Source organism: Geotrypetes seraphini, chromosome 2 (assembly GCF_902459505.1).
Source record: "Geotrypetes seraphini chromosome 2, aGeoSer1.1, whole genome shotgun sequence".
NCBI lineage: Eukaryota > Metazoa > Chordata > Amphibia > Gymnophiona > Dermophiidae > Geotrypetes > Geotrypetes seraphini.
This window is the reverse complement of record NC_047085.1, coordinates 67,114,490-67,138,429: the sequence shown is the minus strand read 5'-3', so window position 1 is coordinate 67,138,429 and position 23,940 is coordinate 67,114,490. Positions and strand designations below refer to the sequence as shown.

The following is a 23,940-nucleotide window of genomic DNA, read 5'->3' as shown; positions in this document are numbered from 1 at the left end:
TCTCTGCCAGGAGGAACAGAAGCATATACACTGGCTCCTGCAGATTTTTTAAGGGTGGATTCGACAAGTAAAGATTCATGAGGAAGTTGTGGTTTGTCGAACCCAGGAATGGGAATTACTTTGTACAGAGAGTCTAACTTACGTGGGGCCCCTGGAACCGTTAAGGGAGTCTCTAAATTCTTGTAAAAAGTCTCCCTCAAGATGTCGTGAAGAGGGAGCTTCAAATATTCCTTTGGAGGTTGGTCAAAATCCAGGGCGTCCAAAAAAGCTTTAGACTTTTTGGACTCAGCCTCCAAAGGAATAGACAGAGAATCACACATATCTTTCAGGAAACTGGAGAAAGATGAAGTGTCATGCTTAGAGGACGGGTCATGTACAGCAGACTCCTCCTCATCTGAGGAACATTCTCCTTCAGAGAGAAAAGGCTCTTCTGAATCTCCCCACAGATCAGGATCCCTGACATGGGGAGAACGATCCCGAGACTCAGGGGTAACTGGGTCTACATGCCGGGTCTTGCGTACCGACTTACCCGATCTCATCGACATCGACCCAGGCGATGTAATCGGTTGTACCGGAGCCGAAGTCTGCACCGATTGATGCTGAGCTCTCGGCTCCGGCGCAAGGACTGGCATCGATGCCGACGAGGTGGAGTGAATCGGTACCGAGGGAGTGGATACCGACAATACAGGTTGCTCCACTATCAGTACCGGCTCAGTGCGGACCGGCACCGGAAGGTTCGGTGCCAGGATAGTTGGAAGGAGCTGTTGCAATTGCTGCTTGAGCTGTGCCTGGAGAATGGCCGCAATACGGTCATCAAGGGATGGCACCGGTACCGCTTTTTTCTTCTGCGGTACCTGCGGTGCCGCTCGACGCCCCGGAGATGAGGAGCCCGATGTCGAGGGACTCACCTCGATAGGGGCGGAGCGCTTCCGTGGTGCCTCACAGTCGGCAGGATTGGACTCACTGCACTTGAGACCGGAGGACGTTCCAGCGGGGAAGGCTTCTTAGCCGGCTTACCTGCATGTTGGGACGCCGGCGCGGAATCTCGCGGCGTCAAAGAAGAGGGTGCCGACTGAACCGGTGCCGAAGTCGGAGTCGATGGAACGGGATCGGACATCTCGGCGCCGAACAGTAATCGCTGTTGTATTTGGCGATTTTTTAATGTTCTCTTTTTCAGTGTGGCACAGCGGGTGCAGGAGGAGGCCTGATGCTCAGGACCCAAACACTGCAAGCACCAGTTGTGTGGGTCCGTGAGAGATATGGGCCGAGCACACCGCTGGCACTTTTTAAAACCTGGCTGAGGGGGCATGAACGTGAACACCGCTTCAGCCAAATCGAAGGCCGAGGCTTCGATGGTGGCAGAAGGCCCCGCAGGGGAAAAGCCAAATAGAATGAAAAAACAAAAGATTTTTTTTTTTTTTTTTTACAAAAAATGAAAGAAAAAGAAAGAGGCAAAAGCCAAAAAAGGTTTACGCGAGCGGGAAGGCAAGTTCAAAAAATTTTCAACAGCCGTTGAAAAAACACGTCTTCTTAGCTCCGCGGAAACTAAGAAACTGGGGACCGTAATGGGAGGAGCTACAGCCCTAGCTGGAACGCTGGGAGGAAGGGTTGCTGAAGGAGAAGGAGCACCAACAAGCACCCCAGCAGTGACACTGGAAATACTTTTGGAGGCTATCAAGAGAATGGATGTGAAGGTGGAGAAGACTGCCTCAGATGTTGAGGTAATGGTTAAGAAAATGGATAACTTTTCTGAAAGTTTGCTAAAAGTTAAGCAAGAATGCATGGATAAAATACAAATTGAGTCAGCTTCACTGAAAAACTCAATTACCACCATTGTTAAAGAACAAAATTCTACAGCCCGTAAAATAGAAATGATTGAGAACTTTAACAGAAGATTGAACTTGAGAATTCTAAATTGCCCAAGGATTTCGGCAATATCACCTATTGAGATTTTTAAAAAATTTTTGGTAGAATGTTTGAACTATCCGCAAGATCAGATTCCGCCTTTAAACAAAGTGTACTTCTTACCTACTTCAAAAAGAAATTTAGATATACCTAAGGGTGAGAATTTGGCTACTGATAAAGATCTGCAAAATCTTACGGCAATATTAGAGGAATCATCTATGGAAGTTAAAGAAAGAGGAACTTTAATTGTTAACTTTATCTTTGAACAAGATCTTAACGCAGTTATGAGGTTATTCTTTAAAAAGTCTGGATCACTTTTTTGTGGTCAACGTTTATGGTTATATCATGATGTAACTAGAATAACCCAGGAAAGAAGGAAAATGTTTTTGGGCATGAGAGAAGAGACAAGGAAGCTAGGTGCTACTTTTTTGCTAGCTTATCCATGCAAATGTGTCATTAAGTTTAAGGGCCTGAAATATGTGTATTTCACACCAGATCATCTACGTTCCTTTTTAGATCTCAAAGGTTTATCTAGTGGAGGGAATGTAGCTTAAAGGAAATGCTGGGTTCTAGCGTTTAAGTCTTTACTTTTATTTCTTTGTTGTATCATTGTAATATTACTCCTATAATATCTTTGTTTTCTTTTCCTCCTTCTAATTGAGGTCTAAGGAAGAGTTAAGTTTCATACATATTTATTTTAAAGACTGCAATGTTTAATGATGTTTTTCTTTTGGAACATGATTCTGTATTTCTAAATCAAGTAGTTATACTTGTAAAGTATGTTAAATTCAATAAAAATAAAGTTAAAAAAAAAAAGAAACGGGACCCGCGCGCCTCTGTCGGGCGGGAAGGCACTCGCGCGTGCGCGGTGCGGCATGCCAGAACTTTCCAAGTTCTTAGAGTGCAATCACTCTAAAATTGTCCGTACCGGGGCTCCGTCGGTGCCGTCACCCATCAGTCAAGAATAGCTGCCTGCTTGTCCTGGGATAACTAAAAGACTGACTATAGACAGCAAATTAGTTTAAACAAATAACTTAAATGCTGGAAAAACAACAGATCTGTAATGAATATAAGGAAAGTAATAACAGCCAGATCACTAATTCAATAGAGAAAAACTTTTCATGCACTAAAACCAAGAACATGAAAGAGCAGAGTTTATCTTGAGGAAACAAATAAGGAGACTAAAATAAACTGATGAAATCTTTTCTCTTTCTTTCTTTTTTTTTTTTTTTTTAATCTGCAGAAACTGAAAGGACTGACAAAGTACCACCAAAGGAGCCTTTGTTCACTGAAATTTCCTTGGGATACCCAAAATTATGGCACTAATGAAAAAGTAGCTCAGGACAAGAATGATTCCTGCCCTCTGTCTGCCAGTTGGAAACCAGAACAGATTAGATATGTTTAACAGCTGTAAAACAAATACCAGGCTAAAGTAGGTCTATGAAAAACCCAAGTGACAAGAAATATGGCTCAATACTGGATAAAGTAAAGATACCCCCCTTTATCAATTAAAAAAAAAAAAAAAGTAAAGATGCCCTTTATGAGTTATGAGGTAAGTTAATACAAAGCAGTGTGATTCAGAAAGCAGAATAAAACCTGTTTCTCTTTCTCTTTTTTTTTTTAACTTCATTCAAAGAAAAGGAAAAAAGAGTGACGGAAGAAGGGGTGAGGAACTTGGTATTCATGGAGGTTAGGGGCAGTGCTGGCCCGCAAATATTGAAAAATCACATATAACTTTTAGGGCCGACTTTGACCCACCCCTGCCTCCATTCTGTCCCTCTCCACACCTTACCTAATGGTGTAGCAGTGAAGTACATAAGAACATAAGAATTGCCGCTGCTGGGTCAGACCATCGTGCCCAGTAGTCCGCTCCCGCGGCAGCCCTTAGGTAAAAAAAACAGTGCCCTAATTGAGTCTAGCCTTACCTGCGTACATTCTAGTTCAGCAGGAACTTGCCTAACTTTGTCATGAATCCTTGGAGGGAGCAATCTTCCTACGCAACTGCCCCATGCAGAGCTGTCAACAAAAATGGCTGCCATAAGTTCCCACTTTCGTCTTGTGAGAACACAGGAACTCATGGCAGCCATTTTTGTTGCCGACTCTGCATGAGGCAGGAGCTTAGAAAGGTCGCTCCTGCCCCGCTTCACCGCTAGACCACCAGGCAAGGTGTGGAGAGATCTGGGAGGCAGGGGTGGGTCAGGGTTTAGAAACTCACGAATAATCTAAGTCACGAATCCTAAACCTGTGAATTTGGAGGGAGAAGTGTAATTTGCCTGAGATAGGGAGTTTCAGGACTGCATCAGCAAAACTAAAAGGAGCATTTTTCTTCCAGTATGAATCCCTTTACTCAACTAACATTAAGTGGGGGTGAATGGACAATACTCGGACTGGAAAGGCGTCACGAGTGGAGTGCCACAGGGTTCGGTGCTCGGGCCTGTGCTCTTCAACATATTTATAAATGACCTAGAAATTGGCACAACGAGTGAGGCGATTAATTGCAGTGTTCCCGCTAAGCTGCGCTGGGGTGCGCTGGCGCACAAAATATTACCTCGCAGCGCACAAGTTTCTCGTCACAGCGCACACAGTGTAGAGCACAGTTCTTCAACCGCCGGTCCGCAAACAAAATCTTGCCGGTCCGCGAAGGATTCGGTCCCCGCCGCAACGAAAGGCCGGCGTCAGCTGACTTGCAACTTCCTGTTGCAGTCGCTGTGCCGGGACTCCTGCCTTCGCCGGGACTCCTGCCTTCCACCGCGTTTGCCTCCTGCCTTGTCTCCGCACCTCCAGACCAGCAGCGGCAGCTGTGTATGCTTTTAACTTCGGCACAGAGCTGCCCCTAATCAATAGTTTAGCGCGGTTTCATAAGGCAGCCTCGGGGCCTTTGCTAGGCCGGCCCACATCGCATCATCGAAGCGGGCCGGCTATCAAAGGCCCCGAGGCTGCCTCATGAAACCGCGCTAAACTATTGATTAGGGGCAGCTCTGTGCCGAAGTTAAAAGCATACAGAGCTGCCGCTGCTGGTCTGAACTCTTGGGCCGCTGAAGGAGGGCAAAAAGCAGCTGTCCTGGAGGTTTCCCTTCCTCTCGCCTTTACAGGTTCCTTTTTTCCACCTTTTTTTTTTTCCTTCAAACGGCAACGGGCCCCAGCATCGACATCAATCAAGTAAGTTCCACTGTCAATCAAGCGGTTCTGCTCGGCCAAAGCTTCCCCTGTGACATGAGCCACCCTCAGGGGAAAGAAAGTGACCCACAAAGGTGAGGGGAAGGGGGGCAGATGATGGAAGTTGGGGGGGGGGGAGAGAGAGAGAGAGAGAGAAGGGGCAGATGATGGAATGGAGGAGATGAGAGAGAGAGAGAAGGGGACAGATGATGGAAGTGAGAAGAAGGGAGAGAGAGCAGAAGGCAGATGGATGTCAGTTGAGAAGGGAGAGCAGATGCTGAATGGAAGTGGGGAAAGAACACATACTGGATGGAAGGAGGAGATAAATAAAGGGGGAAGAAAATAGTAAGATAATGGAGGGGTGAGGGAAAGGGGTGACAAGCTGTGTGTAGACACAGTGAAAAGAGGGAAACGGGACTAAATAGTAAGAAAGAATTTAATTTAGATGGAGGCAGAAAATAGAGAAGGAAGACCAGAGAAGAAAAGGGAAGAGAGAGCAGAGAATGATCAGATCTGAGTGGAGGAAATGAGAAGAGAGATATGCTAAAAACCACAGGGGGGAGGGAAGGATAGAGATGCCAGACCATGAGGGGAACAGAAGGAAGATGATGGATGCTAGACCAAATTGGGGGGTGGGGAGGGGGGGCAGGAGGAGAGATGGCAGGGAAAGACAGACAGTGAATGGAAGGGGCAGATGCTGGACTGAAGAGACAGAGAAGGTTATCATGCTGCTGTACCGGGCCATGGTACGCCCTCACCTGGAGTACTGCGTCCAGCACTGGTACTTTAAGAAGGACACGGTACTACTCGAAAGGATCCAGAGAAGAGCAACTAAAATGGTTAAGGGGCTGGAGGAGTTGCCGTACAGCGAAATATTAGAGAAACTGGGCCTCTTCTCCCTTGAGCAGAGGAGATTGAGAGGGGACATGATAGAAACATTCAAGGTACTGAAGGGAATAGACTTAGTAGCTAAGGCAGGGAGAACGAGAGGGCACTCTCTAAAGTTGAAAGGGGATAGATTCCATACAAACGTAAGGAAGTTCTGTGGTAGAAAGCAACATATTTATTTGGCTCATAACTTGCTGGCGCCCGATATTTTTAGCTCACAGTGAAAAAAGTTTGCTCACAACACCCGCCCGCTTAGAGGGAACACTGAGGACACAGAAGGATTGCAAAGACCTACAGAGAGACATAAATACACTCGAGGAATGGGCCACGAAATGGCAAATGAGGTTCAACGTGGATAAATGCAAGGTGATGTATGTCGGTAACAAAAATCATATGCACGAATACAGAATGTCCGGTGCTATACTCGGATAGAGCTCCCAGGAAAGTCAATCAAACCGTCTGCACAATGCACAGAGTGGCGAAAAAGGCAAACAGAATGCTAGTAATGATTAAGAAGGGGATCACAAGCAGATCTGAAAAGGTTATCATGCCGTTATACCGGGCCATGGTACACTCTCACCTGCGTCCAACACTGAAAAAGGACATAGTACTATTCGAAAGGGTCCAGAGAAGAACAACAAAAATGGTAAAGGATTGGGGGAGTTGCCGAACAACGAGAGGCTAGAGAAACTGGGCTTCTTCTCCCTTGAAAAGAGAAGACAGAGGGGACATGATCGAAACATTCAAGATATTGAAGGGAATTGACTTAGTAGATAAAGAGAGATTGTTCACCCTCTACAAGGTGAAGAGAACAAGAGGGCACTTGCTAAAGTTAGAAACGAAAAGATTCTGCACAAACGTAAGGAAGTTCTTCTTCACCCAGAGTGGTAGAAATCTGGAACGCTCTTCCGGAGGCTGTTATAGGGGAAAGCACCCTTCAGGGATTCAACACAAGGTTGGATAAGTTCCTACTGGAACAGAACATACGCAAGTAAGGCTAGACTTAAATAGGGCACTGATCTTTGACTTAAGGGCCGCCATGTGAGCGGAATGCTGAGCACAATGGACCACTGGTCTGACCCAGCAGTGGCAGTTCTTATGTTCTTATGTACATAACTACCGTGTTTCCCCGAAAATAACAGTATCTTATATTAATTTGGGGCCCAAAAAAGACACTAGTTCTTATTTTCGGGTAGGGCTTATTTTTTTCATGTACATGATCATCTCTCCCTTCCTCTTCTTCACCCCAATTCTTCCTTTTTCCTTTCCCCCACATGTGCAACATCTTTCCTCCCCTCTCACCCATCCCTTTGTGCCTTCCCTCTACAGCATCTTTCTATCCTTCCATCCCACTGTGCAGCAGAACACTTGTCCAGCATCCATCCCTCGGGCAGAACCCTTGAGCAACCGCCATTGCAACCACCGCTGACCCTCCATCCTTCCCTCACAAACGATTCCCGCCGATCGCAAACATAATAAATACCTTCTGGCAGAGCAGCGTTGGGCCAGCAGCATTCACAGGCTGCTTCGTGGCCTTCTCGGTGCCGTGTTACTGATGATGTCATCAGTTCACAGAAGGCCCCAGCGAGAAGGCCGCAAACAGCCTGTGAGTGCTGCTGGCCCGATGCTCCTCTGCCGGAAGGTATTTACGGTCGCAGTTGGCGGGGATCGGTTGGGAGGGAAGGATGGCAGGTCAGCGGGGGTTCAGCAGTTCAGCTGCGCAGCTGGGGGAAGCGCTGCTGCCTACAACTAGGGCTTATTTTCGGAGGTAGGGCTTATATTAAGACCTACCCCGAAAATCATGTTAGGGCTTATTTTTGGGGTAGGTCATTTTTGGAGAAGCATAGTAGATCAGAGCTGGCTGAGAAGCACCTAGAAACTGCACGGTCCATCTATCTGGAAAAACAAGAACACTAAGCATTCTGTTGTTGTACAATGCCCTTAAAGAATGAATCACACAGATCTATTTTCCTTTTCTGTCTCCATCCGCTGTTTGACAAACAACACCCATTTGTTCTGGTATGGATGACAAGATCAATTTCTCTACCATCTGTTGGCAGGAGGTGATAACACCCGCTTGGTCAGGATGGTAAAGTCTAGACCAGGGGTGTCAAACTCAAATACACAGTGGGCCAAAATTAAAAACTTGGACAAAGTTGCGGGCCAACCAAAACAAGTGTCTTGATTGTAATCATGTTTAAGGACAAGGTTCGACAAAAGAAACTAAGAGAGTGTAAACATAAAAGTGGCCAAAGAAGAATCATGGGCACAGAATAAACTAAAACCCAACAAAAAAATAATAGTATAAATATTGAAAAATAAATAATAATAAAACCTTGCGTGCGGAAAGGTTTAAAAATGCATAAATAAAAAGTCTCAGCTGCAGAGCATGAAAAAAGTGTAGCTGTTTTGCACTAACAATAGACTATAGAAAACATAAAAACCATCGGCTAATATTTTATGGGAAGATAACTTAAAATAAGTATGTGCATGTTAAAAATAAAAAGGAAGAATAAAATAAAGCCATGGTGGCTCTTATCTAATAGAGACAATCTGTAGCACTCTGAGCTGAGTAAACCCAAAGTAAAACCGGCTCAAAAAACGACGGCAATTTAAAAAGGGTGGACACATAAGTGCCATAGTTACAATCGTAATCATAAACAAAAAGTGGGACCAAAAAAAACCGCTAAAGAAATCGATGGTCACATGATGAATTAAAACCTGATTAAAAATAATAAATGAAAAGTGAAAGATCTAAAAACAACTGACACACATCATGATGATAGTATAGATGTCCTACATTGACATACTCAGCGGGCCAGCTCTAGTAGACATTTGGTATTTTCTAGAAGGACAAATATAATTACACTGCAGGTCAGATTTGGCTCAAGGGCCTGAGTCTGACACCCTAGGTCTAGACACTAAGGAAACATACTACGCATTATAAATCTAATCTAGCATTTCTGAATCACACTATGTCCAAAAGCATTCAAGGCGACTTACAATTTGAGATTATAGTTAGCCAAAATAGTACACTGCAATAAGTAAAAATAGGATATAAATTCTATAGAGAGATGGCAACTTAAACACTCATAACTTCAAACTGTAAGATGATACATTGCAATAAATAAAGGAAAAACCATCTAGAAATGCCTTAACAAAAAATATATATCATCACTGGAATAGTTAACTTCACTACCCAGAAACAGGTAACGTACAAGTAAAATACAGACAACAGATTAGCACATGTACCTGCTGCTCCAGACTCTTGACTGTAGCTAATAGATGAAGAGCGAATCGTTCGCAGGCGCAAACTCTGTGCTCTCTCTTGCCGAGCTGCATCACAAGTCTGGTTGGGATGCCAAATTTGCTTACAGTGATAACAAAACTCTGTGCCACATCCTTCACGGCCACAAGTTAGTTTAGGACAGCTAGCACATCCAAAGGCTATCACAGCATACCTTGAAAAGATTAAGAGAAACTTGTCAGACATTTGGAGTAAAAAAATAGCCTAGTGCAGTTGCCTTAGCACCCATGTTCTCGCTAAGCTGAGCAGGAGTGTCTCTTATAGATTTTACATGGTTGCTCACAAAAATAATTGCAAATCTGGGGAAATTGTTGATTTTAGAACTTGTTGCACACACAAAAAAAATATTTTTAGAACTTGTTGCTTTCATGAGAAAAAATTTGCGCACACAGCCAATCCTTAAAAGGGAGCATTGCTCAGCATCCTGAGGTTGCGAGTTCAATTCCCACTACAGCTCTTTATGACTCTAGGCAAGTCAATTAATACTTCATTGCCCCAGGTATAAAAATAAATACCTGTCTAAAATATGTAAACCTCTTTGATTGTAACCACACACAGAAAAAAGCAGTATATCAAGTTCCTTCTCCTTTACTCTTCACATTTCAATTCATTTAACACTAACCACAGAAGTAAAGTCTTTTTTTCCTTATACCATAAAATGATCACTAATGATTGTGCACTGGACTTGTATTCGCTCATCCCAAATACACAACTCTTTCCCCAAAAACCTGAATGGCATTCTATGTGAAGTATTTTAAACAATATACAGTATTTGTGTTATGGAGAACAATACATCTTTTGAATGTACAATGACTTAAAACTACAAATGCAACTTTTGTTACACCACATATATCTATCTATCTATATATATGATCATATACCGGTATAAAACTTCATATGGTTCAAAAATAAAGATTTATTCTTTTATCAATGAATACATTTCTGCAATTTGCATGCCACAACCACAAACAGCAGAAGATTCAAAGCATCATATATTTATATCATGCCCACAAAAACCTATTACAGCACTCGTAACTGAATCAGCACATACAAATGGAGTACAGATTAACATAGCAAATCAATGATCCCATTTTCATCTAGTTTGGGTCAGCTATTTGATTACTCCAGATTTTATACCTTGTTGAGAAAAAAAAACCTTTGAAACCATTTCATGCAGCTTTATATAGCCCGTTTCCATCCTTCTCAATATGGGTCTTTCTTTCCTTCTACCACCATCGGGAAAAGTCAATTCATTTATTTAGTTAAATAAACTTGATTCTCTCAAAGCTTCAAAGTAGGGAACAATACAAAACATAAATAAAATTACATAGTTATTGTTTAGTATCAGACAAGGAAAGGAAAGAGATGTAGGAACCAAAACTGTTTATCAATACACACATACTAAAAACAGAAAATATCAACTGTTTCCTCTCATAAAAGATTTAGGGCTTCAGAGAGGAAGTGACATCACTCCATGGTATGGCCACTTAAGTACAGAGCTCCTTAGGGGCTACAGTGATAGAACAGAACAGCTTTCCAAGTATGAGTCCTGCCAAGCGGAAACTAGAGCTGGTGACTTGAATATACCCTAAACAAATAACCTTACCCATTTCTTACTCTTTTTGAAAATGACCAATTTTTTTTTTTTTTTTTGTAAGTTCTTGTTGTAATACATCTTGGATAATTCTTTTGTAATCCGCCTTGAACTGCAAGGTAATGGCGGAATAGAAATTCCTAATGTAATGTAATATATGGAGACTTGAAAGAGATTAGAGAAATTCTGCTACACTGCTGATGGTGGTGGTAAATCGAGTGTGGAAAATGGAGGTCAGCAGCACGGGGAAAAGAAGATGGTGTCGGTGCAGTCTGTTTCGGATAAGGAAGAACTCCATATTCATTTACCAGAAGAGGTAGAGATTACAAATAAAACACTGAAATCCTGGTTTCAGGAACTGAAGGAAGAGATGGTAGGGGTTCACAAGCAGTGTTCTTCCTAGTGTCTCTTACATGGGCGCTCCGCCTGGATAATTTAATGAGCGCCCAACTGCCTTCCTCCAATGACACGCTTCTTTCCCTCAGGGTGTCTCTCCAATACTCCCTTTGCAACACGCTGACTTGCCTACGTGGTACGGGCCAGCGCTGCCCGATTCCTACTCGCCGGGCTCGGGCAGGGGCAGCTTCGCAACTGAAGTCTGCTGCACGTCCAAAGCAGTGCTAGCGAATGAGGATCCGCGGAGCACCAAGTGGCGCCCCAGAGCTGCCCATGCTGCTGCTACGACAAGCCGTACAGGACATCGCTGTGGCTGCCGCCCCTGTGCTCCATCTGTGTTTGCAGGAGGAAAACGTGGGAGATCGGAAGAACGGTGCTGACCTGGGACATGGCCATGACTCGGAGGACCCAGAGATGGAGGCCAAAGGTGGTCTGCCCCTGAGCTTCACTGGCTCCATTCCACGCCCCATTGCCACTCAGGAGCCTAGCCCGAGCCGGAAAGAGGAGGCGACGGCGGTGGTGCCCAATTTTCTGGCCGCTGGACTGGAGGAATGGGGCGAGGAGTCTCAGTGTTCAGACAGCGGCTGTGGCAGCTCTCCTCTGGCTCTGACTCACTTTTAATAATGTTGTAATGTTTTATTGTGTTTCTCTTTTCTCCCTGAAGTCTTTCTTCTTTCGTCTACCCTCCACAACATTCTCTTTCCCTGAATTTGCAACACACCAATGAAACTGCAACTAAGAACAGGGTATTAGGATCAGTCCATGGGTGGAGCTGGGACCTAACAAGTTAGTGCAGGGGTCTCAAAGTCCCTCCTTGAGGGCCGCAATCCAGTCGGGTTTTCAGGATTTCCCCAATGAATATGCATGAGATCTATGTGTATGCACTGCTTTCAATGCATATTCATTGGGGAAATCCTGAAAACCCAACTGGATTGCGGCCCTCAAGGAGGGAATGAGATCCCTGAGTTAGTGGCAATATTCAGACTACTAACTGATTAGCTAATAGTTCAATAAATTTGATAGTCTACCCATCCTACTGCAAAGAGGCCTAGTTATTGGCCAATGCCTGGTTAGCTTCCAGGTTGTGACACATTGCTGTCCTGGTGCCCCCTCTCATCCCCACCCCCACCCTCTCATCTTCACCCCACATCTATTTGAACCTGCCTGAGGCCCCTCCACTCCCACCCCCAGGCTCTCCTGAGCCTACTAGCCACGTTCTTCCTCTGTAAGATCTCCAGTTCCTCCTTGGCTGGGTTGTCCTCTGCTTCTTCCTTTGAAGAGTCAGAGGACGATTTCATGGGTAGCGATTGCGAGCTTTATGGGGGATGGCAGCTGCCCCCGATGCTGAGGAGCCCGGCGGACAACTGCGGAGTGAGTACCAATGTCCCACTGTGATCTCTTATATTATACTAGTCTTTCAGCCCATTACATTAACGGGTGCTAGAATAGATGTGTCTGTCTTTCTCTCTCTCTCTCCTTGGCCGCTGTGTCTGTCTTTCTGTCTCTCTCTCTCTCCTCTGCTGTCCACCACCAGAGCCCTTGCCTGCTCCCCCTGTCCAGCAGTAGCGCTTTCTTTCTGTCTCTCTCTCTCCTTGGATGCTGTCTGTCTTTGTTTCTTTGCTTGTTTGTTTCTTTCTCTCTCTTTGGCCCCTGTGTCTGTCTTTCTTTCTTTCTCTCTCTCTCTCCTTGGCCGCTGTATGTCTGTCTTTCTGTCTGTCTCTCTGGCCCCCTGTCTGTCTGTCATTCTTTCTGTCTGTGTCTCTCCCTGGCCCCCTGTCCATCTGTCTTTCTTTCTGTCTCTCTCTCCTTGGCTGCTTTCTGTCTTTCTTTCTGTCTCTCTCTCTCCTTGGCCGCTGTCTGTCTGTCTTTCTGTATGTCTCTCTAGCCCCCTGTCTGTCTGTCATTCTTTCTGTCTGTGTCTCTCCCTGGCCCCCTGTCCATCTGTCTTTCTTTCTGTCTCTCTCTCCTTGGCTGCTTTCTGTCTTTCTTTCTGTCTCTCTCTCTCCTTGGCCGCTGTCTGTCTGTCTTTCTGTATGTCTCTCTAGCCCCCTGTCTGTCATTCTTTCTGTCTGTGTCTCTCCCTAGCCCGTCTGTCTATCTTTCTTTCTTTCTCTTTCTCCTTGGCTGCTGTCTGTCTTTTTTTCTTTGTCTCTTTCTCTTTGGCCGCTGTCTGTCTGTCATTCTTCCTGTCTGTCTCTCTCCCTGGCCCCCTTCTGTCTCCCCCCCCCAGAGCAAACCAAGATTGCTGCCTGCCTCCCAGAACACCCCCCCCAAAGCAGCCCCCTTTCCCTCTTCTGCACTTCCCTGTGCAGCAGTAGCAGCCGGACGCCCCGCAGCACCCACACCCTGTCCGCCTTGTCCAGGCCGAAGGACACCCTCCTGCCGCTGCTCTCGGCGGTGAACCCTTCTGCCATTGCTCTCACTGCCGCCACACTGCAGGAGACAAACTGCTGCTCAAACTGCCACACGCACCGCAAATTGAACACGGCCACAGAGGCAAAAATCACAGAGGCAAGGATCACGCCGTTGTAAGTGTGCATGCGCGCTTAGGATTTTATTACAGAGGATTTTTGCATTTTGGAAGATCTTTTCGATTGAAAAGTTGGGTTTTAGTAGGCAAGTTTGCAAAATATTCTGAAAATCCATAAACTATTAAGACTGCCATTGTTGTAAGAGGCTTCACATCAGAATTATCAACCACTTGGATCAAATGTGGCGCTCAGGCTATTGAGACCTTTTGTAGAAAAAAAGGTAACTATGAGGAATGAAAAGGCTAGAGGTATGGAGCAAATCTCATATTTCACCTCGAATGCCCTGGCTGTGTGTACTATCTAACATAATAAACGATGGCAGATAAAGACCCAAGTGATCCATCCAGTCTGCCTAACCATACAAGCTCCATAAATTAATTTAGTTTAAATGGTCCTTTTTCTTAGATATTACTGAGCCAGAAACCCAGAGCCCTGCCCAGTAGTGTGCTTAGGTTCCATCTACTGGAGTCTCCATCAAAGCTCACTCCAGCCCATCTTAACCATCCCAGCCATCGAAACCCTCCCCAGCCTGTTCTCAACTGAATGTCCATATATGGAATACAGGCCATGCAAGCCTGCCCAGTACTGGCCTTAGTTCCTTCAATGTATATCCATTATTTTCTGATTAGAGATCCTCTGTGTTCATCCCACACTTGTTTGAAATCTGTTACTGTTTTCTTCACCAATACCTCCCTTGGGAGCGCATTCCACACATCAACCACCCTCTCCATAAAGAATAATTTCCTAACATTACTCTTGAATCTACCACCATGGTTTGATCTTCTAGACTAAAGCAGGATGCACAAAGCTCAAGCATGTGGCCCAAAATGGCTCTCACTCCAGCCTGTGCCCAATACAGCTCTCACTCTGTTCTCCTGACCATGGGGGTTCAGCTACTGCATCAGCGCCGCCAGCTTTTCCCACTGACACTGACAGGAATCAGCCCCAAAGCTTTCCAGCGGCTACGTTTTGATCCCTCTGCCACAATTTCCTGTTTCTGGCAGGGCAGGATGCGGCACATGGAAAGAAGTTGCAGCAGAGGGAGCAGGACGTTGGAGAAGCAAAGTTTTGGGTGTTATTGGAAACTTCAGAGATAGTTTTGTAGTAGGACGCGGAGGAGGCATTTGAGAATGAGGGAGAGAAGTTGGGCCACGGACAGGAAGAATGGGGAGAATGGAAGAAAGATGAAGAGATGCCAGGCTCTAGGAAAGGGGAAGACAGAGAGAGTGAGAGAGACAAAAACGCCTAAAATAAAGGGGAGGCAGAAGAGAGGGGGGCAGATGTTGGACTTAGGGGTGTATAGAGCGGTGGTTCCCAAACCCTGTCCTGGGGGACCCCCAGCCAGTCGGGTTTTCAAGATATCCCTAATGAATATGCATGAGAGAGATTTGCATATAATGGAAGTGACAGGTATGCAAATCTCTCTCATGCATATTCATTAGGGATGTCTTGAAAACCCGACTGGCTGGGGGTCCCCCGGGACAGGGTTTGGGAACCACTGGTATAGAGGAAAGAGAGAGAAAGAGACTGCAGAGAGGTGGAAAGATTCTGGACCAGGGAAGGAGAGAGAGGCAGAGAAAGATCTGGAAGAAAGGAAAACAAATGATGGACATGGGGGGGGGGGGGGGTTGTAAGCAGAAGAAAGACAGAGAGACAGGCCTGAACCAAAGGAGAAAGACAGGAGGCAGATGCTGGACTATGGGAGGTGCAAGCAGAAGAGACAGAGGGGTAGAGACCCTATGGAAGAATAGAGAGATGCAAGATCATAACAGAAGAGGGAAAGAGAGGGAGACATGTTGCCAATAGGGGTGGAGAAGAGAGGAAGAAAACTCATGGAGGGACAGAGTTGGTTGGGGAAGGGAATGAGGTTCGGAGGAGAGGAAGCATGCAGGAGGCAGAAAAAAAAATGTTGGATGCACAGTTAGAAGGAAGTCCAACCAAAAACTAATGAAATCACCAAACAAGAAAGATAGGAAAAATGATTTTATTTTCAATTAGTGATCAAAATGTGTTAGTTTTGAGAATTTATAATCCGCTGTCTATATTTTGCATTATATTTGTCTATTTTTCTATAGTTGTTACTGAGGTGACATTGCATATTTTAAAGTCATCTGCCTTGACCTCTTTGAAAAATAAAACACATATAAATGATAATTAACATTTTTCTCTGCATACAGTGTGCTTTGTGGTTTTTTAAAAAAATTTTGTGGTTACTGTTATGAATTAATGAGATTATATTGTGTGTACATGAAAAATGAATGGAAGAAACTGCATTACAATTAGTATTATAATGGAGGTGGGGTCAGGGGAAGAGTTTGGGCCAGGGTATTCAGTTGGTATTTGTTAGATTTAGGGGGTTGGTCTAGGTGACTATGGAGTTCGCACAGTAAGGGCTCCTTTTACAAAGCCACAGTAGCGATTCTTTCATGGCAAATAAACCAAATCATTCAATTCCTTTGGGCTTCAGTGCAATTGCTGTGGCAGAATTGCTATCGCAGCTTTGTATAAGGAGCCCTAAGGCAGGAGTCTCTGTGCTATGTCAAACAAAAACCAGATTGCCGGGGATGCAAAGCATTAACTGATTCAACATGAGTTTGAAGTTGGCTGAATACCACTCTCTCAAGTACGGTAGTTTTGAAAGAAATGGAAAGTTTGATACTGGACAGTAGTTATTCGGAATAAGAGGACCTGCATTACTTTTTTCAAGGGTGGTTTAAATGCTACTGGAACACTGCCTAAGTGTCAAACCTTAAAAAAAGGAAGTCATATTGAGCATTGGAAAATAATTAATAATAATCTAATATAATAAAGCCCTAAGCGCGCATGCGCACTCCCACCTGCGTGCTCCCGTTTTCTGTGCGCTGTAGGGACGGCGCGGAGCCTATTGGCCACGGCGGCTCTTGCCATCTGAACGATAAAGCCAAGAAGCACTGAGCTGGAAGGGAGAGGAGTTGCTCCCCTTCCCTCCCCCAATGGACTTAAAAAACCCCAGAGCTCGCTTCGGGTCCGGCAAGGGCTGCAGGTCCTGAAACCTTCCAATTCAAGTAGCGTCTGCAGCACTCTACACACGCTGTTTCGGGGCCTTCTACTGCCCTGATTTGCTGGGCAGTAGAAGGCCCCAAAGCAGCGTGTATAGAGTGCTGCAGACGCTGCTGGAATCGGAAGTTTGTCGGGACCGCAGGAAGGGAAGGGGGGACGGTAAGGGACTAAGGGAGCCGGCCAGACCATGGGAAGGGAAGGGGGGTAGGGGAAACATTGCTGCTGCACAGGGAAGTGATGTGGGGGGAGGGAAATGGAGGGGGAGGGAATGCTAATGTGGCTGCTGCACAGGGAAGTGGTGGGAGAGAAATGGTGCTGCATAGGAGGCAGGGAGAGAGACAGATAGATAGAAAGAAAAGAAGAAAGACACAGGGGCAGGGAGAGACACAGAAAGACAGACAGACAAAGGGGGCCAGGGAGAGAGACAGACAGCGGGAGGGAGAGAGAGAAAGAAATAAAGACACACAGACATATATTCTAGCACCCATTAATGTATCGGGCTAAAATACTAGTAAACTAATAAAAATAATGCACATTTAATTTTCCCTATTATCAAATTTCCCCATCCCACCCGGCTACTTTTTTATGCAACCCGGCTGGAAAAAATTTCCCCATTAACCTTGTTCTTGCAAGCTACGTGAACATATTTCTAAATCCATTTATGCAGTGACTTTTTGCATGATTGACATAAGAAGAAAGGAAAACTACCATCATATTTTGAAATTGTGCAAAGTTCTTCAAATTTTATGAAAAAATCCTAGTCTATGAGCGTGATCAAAAAACGTATATAGTAGCAATGACTGGAAGGTGAACTCTTTACACAGGGAGGTTTTTCAGCCTTCCCTCCAGTGTCCCATATCTCTGAGCTTTTATAGAAGGTTTTTGATCACCCTCTTCAGACAGAATACTCTTAGGGTCAGTTGTTTCGATTATAAAACATATTTCACAAGCAAAGGGAATAAAAGAATTGCAAATGGCATTTTCTTACCCACAGTCAGGAGCAGGGCACCACCTACAATCAGGGTCTGCCACAAGCCACCGCCTAAGCATAAATTCTTCATATTTTTCCATCAGTATGTCATCATTAAGTATCAAACGTATATCATGAGGATTAAAACGTTCTGAGCACTCAGGACAACTGATATTAACTCTGCTCTCAGAAATTTCTATTCGTAGATACTGACGTAAGCAATCCGCACAAGATCTGTGGTGACAAGTCATTATTTCTGGGAATCTGTCCTTTGAGTGCCGCAGAAGGCACAATGGACATTCCAAGGAGTCTCCACTTTTACTATTAGAAGTAGCTCCATTATCAGAAGAGGTACATGTGGAGAAGACAGAGTTCTTGTCCGTGCATAACTCAGAATGTATGCTTTCAATACTTGCAATTCCATCCAATCCTCCATTTAACTCCCTTGATTTGCGTTTTGTGTCCTTTTTCCTTCGAAAGAGGGAGCCTAATGAAATTCTTCTCTTCTTTGGAGCCTTTTTAACTGATGGCAGACTAACAGAGGAAGCAGAAGACTGCAAGTCACGATCTGAACCCATTTGTCGATGCAAGCTCATCTCTTGAATGTTCACTTAATGTGTGTCAAAGTTCACATGTAACCCAGATCATCTTTATCCTTAAAGTCAAAGCAAACAGAATTAAAAATGTGAAGGCGTGCTGTAAAGAAAACTGTGCTTGAAAAGTCTGCCTCATTTAGATGATTTCTTCATACTTTACTTCCAATAAACCCTATGCAGAAAATTCTGTGAAAAGAGAAAAGAAACACTCAGTTCAGTATAATTTTTTTGTTTATAATTTCCTAAGAATGCTTCAATAATTTCACAGTAAGGATAATTTTATGATTTATTGAATAGGGAGGGAGGGGGAGGGACTATTAGATGATATAAAGGATGATATAAATGTTAGATTTCTTTCATAATATTTAAAATATTATAGAATTTTAATTTGTAATGAAATGTTAAATTTGATGCTTATATGAGTTAATCAAATGTGTATCTTTAAGTTTTAAATAAGTTTATTTGCTACACTTGTTGTAACATACGAAAATGAATAAAGAATTTTTAAAAAAAAAATGCTTGTGAGCCAAAAACCCCTCAAAAACCAACCAACCATTCTGCACCTATATAAAGCCACCTATACAAAACAAATGATTCTACGAAAGTTAGGAAAAGCCTTTTAAAAGCAGCTTATCCTTATACCCAGAGCAAAATTAAAACATGCAAGGCTGAAGTTTCACAAACTACCTCACTTTGACCATAATTATTGTTTTCTTCAAATTAAAACTGTAAACCAAGAAAAAAATTTACTTAGCAGCACTCCCCCTGCCAAAAGGTTACTCCTTACAAATTCTCCCTCTCCTTTCTTTTTTGTCACCTCCAGCACATCTCTCCCTAACCCTCCATCACTAACAGCATCACTTTCTCTTCCTTATCATCTACTACCATTCACCCACAGACATTTTCACCAAACAAAAAGATATACATGGACAAATCTCAAGAGATATATAACGAAAGATTAGGTTCTTACCCTCTGCTAATCTTCTTTCTTGTAAATCCTCACTTTATTCCAAGACCAATGGATTGTTTATCTCCTCACGCAAGGTATCTGTAGGAAGCTTCAAACAGAACTCCAGCTTACCAGTACTTGTAAGGCAGGCAAACAGCGAATCAGGAAGGCACAGGGTGGGTTCCCGGAATAAAGTGAGGATTTACAAGAAAGATTAACAGAGGTAAGAACCTAATCTTTTGTTCTTGTACAATCCCACTTTATTCCAAAACCAGTGGGACATAAAGCAATGTTACTTACCGTAACAGTTGTTATCCAGGGACAGCAGGCAGCTATTCTCACTAGTGGGTGACGTCATCCAATGGAGCCCCGATGCGGACATCTCACAAGCATACTTGCTTGTAGAAACTTTTAGAAGTTTCGAGTTGCCCACACCGCGCATGCACGAGTGCCTTCCCGCCCGATGCACCGGGCGTGTCTCCTCAGTTCAGATAGCTAGCAGAGAAGCCAACCCAGGGGAGGTGGGTGGGACGTGAGAATAGCTGCCTGCTGTCCCTGGATAACAACTGTTACGGTAAGTAACATTGCTTTATCCCAGGACAAGCAAGCAGGTATTCTCACTAGTGGGTGACCTCCAAGCTAACCTCAAAGGGATGGAGGGAGAGTTGGCAACTTAGGAGAACAAATTTTGCAACACTGTTTGGCCAAACTGTCCATCCTGTCTGGAGAAGGTATCCAGACAATAGTGCGAGGTGAAGGTATGAACCGAGGACCAAGTGGCAGCCTTACAAATCTCCTCAATCAGTGTCGATCTGAGGAAGGCTACAGAGGCTGCCATTGATCTGATCTTATGGGCTGTGACTTTACTGTGAAGGGGTAATCCAGCCTGGGCATAGCAGAAAGAAACAAGCCGCCATCCAGTTGGAGATGGTGCGCTTAGAGATAGGGCGTCCCAACTTGTTCGGATCAAAGGAGATGAAAAGTTGAGCAATTCTGTGAGGCTTGGTGCGTTCCAGGTAGAAAGCCAAAGCACGTTTACAGTCCAGAGTGTGAAGAGCTGATTCTCCAGGATGAGAATGAGGCTTTGGAAAAAACACAGGAAGAACAATGGATTGATTCAGATGAAACTCCGAGACCACCTTGGGGGAGGAATTTGGGATGAGTGCGAAGGACCACCTTGTCATGATGAAACACTGTAAAGGGCGGATCCGCAACCAATGCTTGAAGTTCACTCACTCGACGGGCAGAAGTGAGACCAATGAGAAGCACCACTTTCCAAGTGAGGAATTTCAGAGGAGCCTTGTTAAGAGGTTCAAATGGAGGCTTCATAAGTTGAGAAAGAACAACATTGATGTCCCAAACCACTGGAGGCGGTTTGAGAGGAGGATTGATGTGGAAAAATCCTTTCATAAATCTGGAAACCACAGGATGTGCAGAAAGAGGTTTCCCTTGAAGAGGCTGGTGGAAAGCAGCAATTCCACTAAGATGGACTCTGATCGATGTAGACTTGAGGCCAGATTGAGACAGGTGCAAAAGATAGTCCAAAACAGAGGACAAGGAGGCATGTTGAGGCTCCTTGTGCTGAGAAAAACACCAAGTAGAGAATCTATTCCATTTCTAGCACATTCTAGTAGCAGGTTTCTTGAAGCTTCCAGAACATCCCGCACAGCTGGTGAAAATTGAAGGGGAGTTACGCCGTGAAGATGAAGGTGTCCCACCCGAAATCTGAGGTATTGACAGGAGGCCGGATGGATGGGAATATGTAGGCCTCCTTGAGATCCAGGGAGCATAACCAGTCGTTCTGCTCGAGGAGGGGATAGAGAGAAGCCAGGGTCAACATGCGAAACTTCTCCCTTACCAGGAACTTGTTGAGCACCCTGAGGTCCAAAATAGGACGCAGGTCGCCCATCTTCTTCGGAACAAGGAAGTACCGGGAATAAAAACCCTTGTTCTGTTGGTCCACAGGGACCGGCTCGACAGCACGAAGCCGGAGCAAAGCCTGAGCTTCCTGAAGAAAAAGGGCTGTCTGGGTTAAGTTGGAAGGGTACTCTCTTGGAGGATGTTCCGGAGGAACTTGATGGAACTGAAGAGAGTATCCCTCTCTTACGATGGAAAGGACCCAGAGGTCGGTGGTAATAGTCGTCGATTGATGGTAAAAAAGATGGAAGTTATGCTCCCTATGAGACTGTCAAAAAGGCTGGGGAGCCTTGGGGACAGCAGAAGGTTGAGCCTTTGGTTGGGGCTTCTGCTGGTGCTGCCTCTTCACAGGCGGGCGGATGGCGGGGCCCTGCTTCGGCGGATAGCGTCTCTGATAAATCATGGGCGGACGAGACGGATGAGAGATAGCACACTTGGGCCTCTGGCGGAGAATAGATTGAAAAGGTTTTTCATGTTTGGATAGCTTCTCCGTCGCCGCCTCGATGGACTTGTCGAAAAGGTCCGCTCCCGCACAGGGAACGTTCGCCAGCCGGTCCTGGAGATTCTGGTCCATATCAATGGTGCGAAGCCACGCCAAGCGTCTCATGGCCACCGAGCAAGCCACCGCTCTGGCCGAGCTCAAAGGCGTCGTACGACGACTGCATCATTTGCAGGTGGAGTTGGGACAATGATGCCAGCACCTCCGAGTACTTGAATCGAGCCTGAGAGTCCAGATAAGGCAAAAACTTTTGAAGAATGGATAGAAAATACTCAAAGTATGTTGCAAAATGAAAGCTGTAATTCAGGACTCGAGAAGCCATCATCAAGTTCTGGTAGATGCGCCTGCCAAACCTGTCCATGGTTTTGCCCTCCCGGCCAGGCGGAGTGGAAGCATAGACCTGGGAGGGATTAGACCGCTTCAGAGAGGATTCAACCAAGAGGGACTGGTGCGAGAGCTGTGCCCCGTCGAAGCCCTTATGGTGCACCGTGCGGTATCGAGCATCCAACTTTCCCGGGATCGCCGGGATGGAGTATGGGGTCTCGAAGCATCTCATGAAAGTCTGGTCCAGAAGCTTATGTAGAGGCAGGCGTAGAGACTCGGCAGGAGGTTGAGGAAGATGCATCATCTCCAAATACTCCTTCGAGAACTTGGAACCCGAATCCAGGGTGATATTCAGATCCACCGCCATCTGCCTCAGGAAGGACGAAAATGACAACTGGTCCACCAGGGCCAGGCCTCAGGGCGGGCTCAAAGAAGACGAGGCAGCCTGGTCCGCCGATGCCGAGGACCAGCATGGAGAGAACGAACCCCCGCAGTCCTCGAGTTCCAGCATAGGAGGAGGGGGCGAGTACTCCGGGGAAAACTCCCTGAAAGGATGCTTACAAAGAGGCGAAGCGTGTCTCAACAAATGCCTCGATGAGTGCCTCAATCGACGACCGGAGCTGTGTCGAGAAGCAGGCCTCGAGCGACGCCCAGACGAGGCAGCCACCGAGTAAATGGGACTGGAGGCTGTGGATCGAAGCATCAGAGGCTGAGACGAGGTCCTCCGAGGCGCTCCCCAAGATTCGAGGCCCGGCATCACGGAGGAAGGGTCCGGGCCAGACAAGCCATGCATCGAGGGTATGGGTTCCAAAGGTGGCATGGGCAAAGCCTCTGCTCCTCCCGAAGCCAGACTAGACACTCGCTGAGACTCTGCTCCCAGCAGCGAGAGTGTGCCGCCGACCGCAAGACCAATATACCTTGCAAACAGCAATCTAATCAGGCTGCTTCATGGCCTTCTCCCGCCCGGGCGTTCCTCTGCTGCATTATTTTATTTTTTATATACCGCCAAAGCCATGAAAAGTTTGAGGCTGTTTACAACAAGAAGCGCTGGACAATCAGCGAAGAGGTCAACAATTCAAAGACATCTATACAATCTTATATAAAGGAAGAAGTAGAAAGCTATAAAGTTCTTAAGGTTAATGGTTGAATTTGCAGTGCTATAAAATTCTTAATTTACAAATCGATTGAACAAACTCGTTTTTATCAATTTTCTAAAATTGAGGTAGGTTGAGGAGTGTGAGATAACGTTACTCAGCCAATCATTCCATTTGCCTGCCTGGAAGGCGAGGGTTCTGGGCAGGAATTTTTTATAGTGGCAGGCCTTTATTGTTGGGTAGGTGAACAGATGTATTCTTCGTGTGGGCCTAATAGAACTTGCCAGATTAAATTGGGAAACTAGGTAAGTGGGGGCCAAACCAAGTATTGATTTATAACACAGGCAAGAACTTGAACAGAATTCACGCCTGAAGATGTCATTAGCAACACGGAATATGAAACGCCCATGCAGGAGAAGGCCACGAAGCAGCCTGATTAGATTGATGCCGACGCTGCCATTTGCAAGGTATATCGGTCTTGCGGTCGGCAGCGTTCTAATGGGAGGGAGAGATGGAAGTGTCAGCGGGGGTTCGGCTGCACGGCAGGCGGGGGAAGCGCTGCTGCCAGCAACTAGGGCTTATTTTTTGGGTAGGGCTTACAGACCTACCCCGAAAATCTTGCTAGGCCTTATTTTCAGGGTAGGTCTTATTTTCGGGGAAACATAGTAGTCTGAAATAAATTTCACCATGGAATTACCTTTGATGAGCACATATACTTTCAACAACTTCCCTTCAACAAGATTATTTAAAGCCTTTTAAGTTTTCAAGTAAGAAA

The 23,940-nt window shown here is 45.3% G+C and overlaps 1 protein-coding gene across 5 annotated transcripts in view; it reads right to left on the bottom strand.

Moving 5' to 3' along the window:
- The window catches only part of RNF19A (ring finger protein 19A, RBR E3 ubiquitin protein ligase), a 146,171-nt gene that overhangs the window by 100,458 nt on the left and 21,773 nt on the right, over positions 1 to 23,940 (bottom strand). For all 5 annotated transcript variants that reach the window (XM_033933133.1, XM_033933132.1, XM_033933130.1 and 2 more), the window contains 2 exons: positions 17,805 to 18,568; positions 9,202 to 9,410 (listed from right to left, as the gene is read on the bottom strand). In XM_033933133.1, the coding sequence (XP_033789024.1) occupies positions 9,202 to 9,410; positions 17,805 to 18,382 (787 nt within the window). In that variant the 5' untranslated portion in view covers positions 18,383 to 18,568. The remainder of the gene's footprint in view (positions 1 to 9,201; positions 9,411 to 17,804; positions 18,569 to 23,940) is intronic.